The sequence below is a fragment of the Calonectris borealis genome, chromosome 2, assembly GCF_964195595.1.
Source record: "Calonectris borealis chromosome 2, bCalBor7.hap1.2, whole genome shotgun sequence".
NCBI classification, from domain to species: Eukaryota; Metazoa; Chordata; class Aves; order Procellariiformes; family Procellariidae; genus Calonectris; species Calonectris borealis.
Window position 1 is genome coordinate 26,427,931 of NC_134313.1, and position 7,025 is coordinate 26,434,955.

At 39.6% G+C, this 7,025-nt stretch overlaps 1 protein-coding gene across 4 annotated transcripts; it reads left to right on the forward strand.

Moving 5' to 3' along the window:
• Positions 1–20: 20 nt before the first annotated feature.
• UQCRB (ubiquinol-cytochrome c reductase binding protein) lies at positions 21–4,749 on the forward strand. 4 transcript variants are annotated; one of them, XM_075141417.1, is made up of 4 exons: positions 21–121; positions 1,372–1,443; positions 3,177–3,343; positions 4,508–4,749. In XM_075141417.1, the coding sequence occupies exons 1-4, from the start codon at positions 103–105 to the stop codon at positions 4,583–4,585; spliced, it is 336 nt and encodes a 111-aa protein (XP_074997518.1). In that variant the 5' UTR covers positions 21–102; the 3' UTR covers positions 4,586–4,749. The 4 variants fall into 4 exon arrangements, with proteins under 4 accessions (XP_074997518.1, XP_074997519.1, XP_074997522.1 ...); XM_075141421.1 differs by lacking the exon at positions 21–121 and adding an exon at positions 129–361; XM_075141420.1 differs by lacking the exon at positions 21–121 and adding an exon at positions 565–784.
• Positions 4,750–7,025: the final 2,276 nt, after the last annotated feature.

Consider the following 7,025-nt stretch of genomic DNA (forward strand, 5'->3'; position numbering starts at 1 on the left):
GGGCGCATGCGCCAGCGCTGAGGCGGCATTGGCGGCGCCGCCCCGCGCCCCCTGGGGACGCTGCGGGTTACCCAGAAGGCAGCGCGCCGCGCCGAGGTCAAGATGGCGGCGAGGGCACCCGGTGAGACGGTGGTCGGGGGCCGGGATGGTCGTGTGGGGCCGCGCCCGTCGCGCTTGCGGCGCTGGGCTCGCCCTGTCCCGCGCCGGGAGGCCAGGCGGGCCGTGACGGGGAGCCGGGGAGCCGGTGGACGGTGCGCCGTGTGCCCTTGACGGGGGCATCGCCCGCTTTCCTCGCCGTCCCTCCCGAGCGGCGGCCCCTGGGTCTGGGCCTCAGCGGAGGGAGCCTGGCTCCAGTACCGAGGTTTTCTGGGAGCGGTGGGGCAGAGGGTGCTCGGGATCACTGGAGAAGCCCTTGGGCTGCTCCGGAGGGGCCTCGGGAATCGCTGTGCTGCCCGGATACTGGCTCCAGGCTTACTGCTTTAATGTTATTCCTTCTCAGGTCCTAAAGTATGAAGGAATAGGGCCTGATGAGGTAGTGTGCTAATGGCATACTGGTAGCACGCGTAGCACTGGTTTTATGGGGTGACTTACTAAGACAACTGACTTAAAGTCATGAAAGAGAGGTTGCCCTGGCTGCATTGCCCATATTGTGCTGTTTCTGGATTTCTAGAGCCCTTGTTGAGTTACTTTGTTGAGTTGAGGTACTGCATTGTACTTGTTTACACGTAAAAACACCTTTGCTATCCAAAATCACAGTTAAGGAAAGATGAACAGTCTACATGTGGTGCGTTTTATTTTTTTCTTTTTAAAGTCCGGGGGGGGGTTGAGGTTTCAGTGACTTTCTGGTTGACTTTGGCAGCTCTTTGAAAAAGGAAGCTCTGGAATAGTATTTAAGTAACTAGAGAGGAGAGCAGAAGGTTAACAACAGAATAATATGCTGGCCTTGAAATTGAATTAACCCATAGTGAGAGCTGTGAAGCCTAGATAAATGATTTGAAAAGCATGATGATTTTGCTTTATGTAGAACGTTATGCTTTTAGCTGAAGTAAGAGTTATGGAGCCTAAAAGTGTTAGTGCTGTCTTTGACAATGAACTGTTAGAGTTGTTCCAAGTCTTAAAGAAGTCTAATATTCAAATTTAGTGAAACAGAGGTCAAATGGTTGTACATAACAAGCACTCATTCTACCTGTTCAGCGTCCCTTAAGGGATACTGAAAAGCAGAGAGGCCAAGTCATATATGTTCAAATTCAAACTTGATGTAGTGTTGCATTACTGCATGTGAAGGAGGCCAGCAAATATTTGTGTACTGTCATAGTAGCGTGTAAATGTTGAATTTTATCATGCTCGGCAACTGATGGTGGTCACATTCAGTTGCAGGAGGTGGTCGCCTGTTAGACAGGATTCGCAAGTGGTATTACAATGCAGCTGGATTCAACAAACTCGGTAAGTGTTTCATTGAGTTTTAAAAACTCTGCAAATGTAACAGTCCTCAGAGTAGTTACGGTTCATAACTGGTGTTATGCAGTTTGGCATAAGTCTTTTTGATCAAAATTAGCTACGACTTTTGTGGGGAAAAAGTTATCAATAGCTTCAGTCATCATGATTGCTACCTAGTAACGAATCTGTGACTTTTCTGTTATTTCTGTGTTTGCTCTTGTTTTCAGTGAAATAACTTATAACAGCTAAGGTTAAGCTGGAGCAGTTGAAAAAACTTTCATAAAGCTGTCCTGAAAGCTTGATTATTTATCTTTTCCCACGAAGTCACTTTTGCTGGCTGGTATCTTCTAACCCAAAGGCTGCCCTTGAAGCTGGGGAGATTCCCACTAATAGCAGTCAGTCTGTCTTCAATACTTATGCAAAGTATCCAAAATGCAAAAAAGGATTTAGCTAGTCCTGCACTTTATATCACCATAACTTCACTTGATGTCTCTCTGGCCTGTGCAGTGGTGAAGTAGGTGTAAAAATAGCGTTGCCTTAAGTAGAGGAGGTTGCCTTGATGGTACTGTCTTCAATTTGTTCAGAGTTGTTACCAAGTTTTTTTCAACTATTTAGGTGGCAGAATGACAAGAGAATCTGAATATTCAGAGGCTGTAATTTACTGCTGACCGCAATATGAGCGAATCATTTAAAGGAAGTTAACATACCTGCCCTGGGGAAGTTAGAAAAAAGTTGCAAGACAACTGTAGAGGAATAAACTTAGGTCTTTCCTCCAGAGATGCAGTGCTTAGGCCCTCTTTTTATATCTGTCTGCTGAAATTCTTAAAGGCATTAATCCTTCTTGCTGCTTTTCTGGGAATGCAACTAAAAACTGAGGAGAAACACCAAATTTAATCTAGTGATTAAACTAGCAGCCATGCTCCCTGTGCCTAAGCTGAATTCAAGAATATGTGGCTCAAAAGCAAGCTCTGTTTTATTGGGAGACTACTACCAACTCAGTTACATGAGATCAGAACCTTTAACCACAAGTCAGTAGGTATACTCTTGTAATCTGCATCAATCTTAGAATGTTACAGAAGTAGCATTTTGTCCTATGTTGTTAATACAGAAACTTAAAGCAGGGTTGGTTGAATTTCAGGAATTTGTTCCACAAACAGTGTGAGGGTGTTCTTGGCTTTGAGAAGGCTAGGTACTTCTCCCTGATTTAACTTCTGATTTGAGGCAGGATGGGAGGGAACCAACTCATGCACAAACATCTAGCTTCGGGTTTCCATAGCTTAATATAGTCGATGGAGATGTAGTCACTATGCGTCATGGAGTTTAGAGAATAATTCTTCAGTACTGAAGTAGTCACGTCTGTGGTTGACTGACTCTAATGGATTCAGAGCTCTTAAACCTTTTACCTAGACAGTCATCTTAAATACAGATAGAAAATTAGGTGAGCATAAGTCCACCCCTCAGATCCAGAATAGTTATTGTTCTGTATATATATACTTTTATGAAACACATTGACTCAAATACCCATTTTCCCCATTCCTCCTTAAGAAAAGGAGTAAAAACAAGTAGAGTATGCGTAAGCCAGTGTTTAGAGTTTGTTCGCTGTGAGCAATTGGTTGGGTTTTTCTTCATAATTTTGCATTGGAAATGTTTTGCCTGTGTTATGTAGAAACACCCATGTCAATCCTAAATCTTACTTAAAAACATTTATTCAGTGATATTGTAAAATCTTCTTGGTACAGGATTAATGCGTGATGATACATTGTATGAAGATGATGATGTAAAAGAAGCACTGAAGAGACTTCCAGAACATCTTTACAATGAAAGGATATTTCGCATAAAGCGAGCACTTGACTTAAGCCTGAAACATCAGATCCTTCCAAAAGACCAGTGGGTGAAGTATGAAGAGGTATGTGTACAGAGTGTTTCCAAGGTGGAAGTCCTAAATGGCACTGTTATGACTGGTCTTTGGGATTTTCGGTCTCTGAAGAGATACATACGTGTTCTTTATAATGAGTAAACGAGCGTGCATCTCGCAGGATACCTTTGGAAAACACAGCTTTTGATCGCTGTTTAAAAAATCTCTATTTTTCAGTGGAAATTATAGCATTTTGCTCAAGATGACAAAGGCTTAAACAACAGCTCAGAGCCATGGCACATTATTTGTATTCAGACAAAATATTTTTTCTAAGCTCTCAGATAAAGAAATACACTGTAACTAGCTTGGGAATTCTTATAAAAGGTCTCTTGCTTTTCTGATTAATTTCTTAATTTTACAGAAAAATCTCGAGCCAAAGCTTTTATTCATGAAGATGCCAAGGAAGAATAATTTAAAGGGAAATCTCACATTAAAATAAGTGTCATCTTGTAATTTGAAAAACAAACTACACCTTCCTTTTCAAATGTAACTAAAAATTTTTTTTTTTTTTTAGTGGATTGATTCACAGACTTTACATTACTGTCCATCTCGGCTTTCTCCAAATTACCAGGCAGAGAGGAGTCTTAACACTAAACTTTTGGCTATAGGATAGTAGAAGGGTATTATGTTTCTCTAAATAAGCCGAGGCTGTTTCTTGTGGTGTTATTGGTCATATTTAGGTAACTGCTGCATTGAATAACTGGTTGCATAGTTCCTTAAGTAGCAGTTTGGCTTCTAAGTGTTAAACACGGTCAAGGTGTTCCATCGAATCCAAGTTTACAGTGCTGTTTAGAAGTTAAGTTCAAAATGAGTTTCTCCAGAGTATTGTAGTCGGACTTTGAACTGATTAAAGTGGATCTTGTACATTTGGGTATCTGCCAAAAGAACACTCTTTCTAAAGGTATAGCTGGAAGCATCACTTTGCTTGTTAATGTTGGCAAGGCATTAAGTGGTTGCTGCAGTAAAGAACTTGTCATTGCAAAGTTGGCAGATACAAAACTTACCTTTTTAGAAAAAGTAGTGTTTGATTTTTTTTCTTGTTAGGTTGGGTTTTAGTCAAACCTGAGGAGGAATGAGAGACAAGTAATCTGTAGGAATGGCTTGAGATGTTTCTGGACCTCCCTGTAAGTTTAAATATATTCTCTTCTTTTTCAGGATAAGCATTATCTTGAACCGTACCTGAAAGAAGTAATCCGTGAAAGACTTGAAAGAGAAGCATGGAACAAGAAATAACTGTTGAACGACTTCATGCAAATATCCACATATTTCTGTTATTTTTAAACATTTGGTTATAGACGTCTACAGGGAGGCAAATGTGAGGCTGAGGAATATTGTTTCAACTTGTTCATTGAATCTGTTCATCCAACTAAAATAAACATGTCAAAGTATAAAATCTACTTGGAAGAGTTCTCTGTAAATGTTAACAAGCTAATGTTCAGATCTTTCCTACGAGCATATACATTACATATTAGCTTAGTGGTATGCAGTCTTCATTCCAGCTTTTTGATTCTTACTCTTTTCATAGTACAGCTGTTTTCTGTGGTTGTAGGGTTAGGGAAGAAATATGCAAGGCTGTTGGTGCTAGTTGCTCTGTCAAATTAAAAAGGGAGTGCTTATTTCCTTCATCACTTCTCCCTGAAGACAACGATACTGGACCAGTGCTTGATGTTACAATGGGATCATGAGACAGCAGAATATTACATTCTGTGCATCTAAGCACATACGTGTTACAATAATGGAAAATATAGATCATTCCTTAATCACAAAATCAGGAAATGTTTCATTAGCTTTTTATACCATATACATTGTTAATCTTATTTTCATATAAACCATAATGACTGTCTCACTTCAGCTTCTTGAGACTTTTTATCCTTTCAAAGGGTAGAAGTGGTATGCTGATGTGCTTTCAACATCTTCCCATATATTTTTTTCATGACCTAAAGCATGCTGTTGTTTAAAGTGATTGGTATCAAGTATTTTAAACTATCAGGCTTAATGACATTAGAGATACATGTGGCATTCAGGCTCTGCTTAAAAACAGAAGGAATTCAGTTTTATCCAGAAAATACCGGCCATTGCTGGTTGAAGACCTTGAGTTTAGACTTTCATAGTTTAATGGTAGTGTTAATTTGAGACAGATTTTGGTACTGGATGTGAAATTCAAAGCCTATCATATAGCCCCCTGTGTGTAGTACACTATCTTGTGTGATAGTCTCGAGGTTTAGTTTTTCCTTCTTGTTATGCATGCTTGTCTGCCAAATGCAAGAATCCATTGACCAAAAGCTAAAGCGGTTTAGAAAAAAACAAAATTACATAAATACGGAGCAAACCATGTCTGTAGTTTTGAATTGGTATGACCAGATAAATAGAATACTGTATTGGAAGTTAGAATGGAAACCATATTTTAGCTTTGCTCATTACTCTGTTATTAACCTTCATCTGCTTGCTTCAGTTGCCTACATCTGTAGGATGGATACAGTGATCCCTGGGTCAAATATTTATTTCAAAACTTAACAACCTGATGCAGTAAAACACAATGCTGCAAAAATATCTGCATCACTGATATTCCTTAAAAGTCTGTGGGGAGATTATATTAAGAATGTGAGATTTCCTTCATCTCCTGTAGTAAAATCTTAGGATTGAAGCATACAGAATTTGATGTATTTTTGAGAACTTTCTACTTTTTTTCCAAGAGACAAATAGGGCCTGAAGATTCACGCTTCTATTTATGGAATTATTAGAATATTTAATTTTCCTAATGGAATTAGAACTATTTCATTATCTGTTAGAATAATGTTAGAAGACTTAATTATCTAATGGAAGTAGCACTTGAAAGGCATAGCTGGTCAAACTTCTACAAAAGCTAGGATTTTGTAGAAAGACAGCATCTGCTTATTTGACCATAGGTTTGGATTAAGATTAATGTGGTTCAAAAGTCTCTCAAAAATTACTTGGTTTGGAGAAAAGGGTTTTGTTGGCATCAGGCACTTAAAAATAGGCTGACCTTTGAGTGGAGTGCAAAGCAGCCATGCTCCAATTGGCCTAACACACCTGAAATCATTGACCTCTTTACATTCAAATTTAACATTTTAAGAGTCGGAGGCAAGTAGTAGAAGTTAGTAAAAGAGTCTTTTTAGCAGTTCAAGGGGAGGAGAGAAAATAAAGCCATGTTAAGAGCTTGCCTGTTCACTGAGGTTGAGGTAGTTTGGCAGCTTTCATTTAGATGTGTTTTCAGATGCTTCTGACTTGGATTGATCATTTTTAACTTTAAGTTCCCATAGTGTGCAGTAGTCTCCTGTTGAAGTATTTTGAAAAAGTTCAATGAATACTGTTTAGTTGTATGTAGAATGATATTAGTAAGGAAAATGTATTTGTCATTTTTTGGCAGAGATGGGTGTGTATTCTATGAGACATTTAGGAGACCCTAAAAATAGTGAGAAACAGGGAGGAAGGAGGTGGATGTAAGAGAGGGCTATCTGTTGCCTGGGAACCAGGAGCTGTAGCAGCTTTGTGTTAGAGACTGTAAACTCTTATCTAGAATATGTGATGTGAGATTTGGATGCTTGTGCTACTGGCTAACAGAAGACATTTCATATTTCACCCTCTGGTGTTCCCCTCTATGCACACTGACCTACAAGCATTAATATGTAGCTAGAAGGGAGTTTTGTTGGAT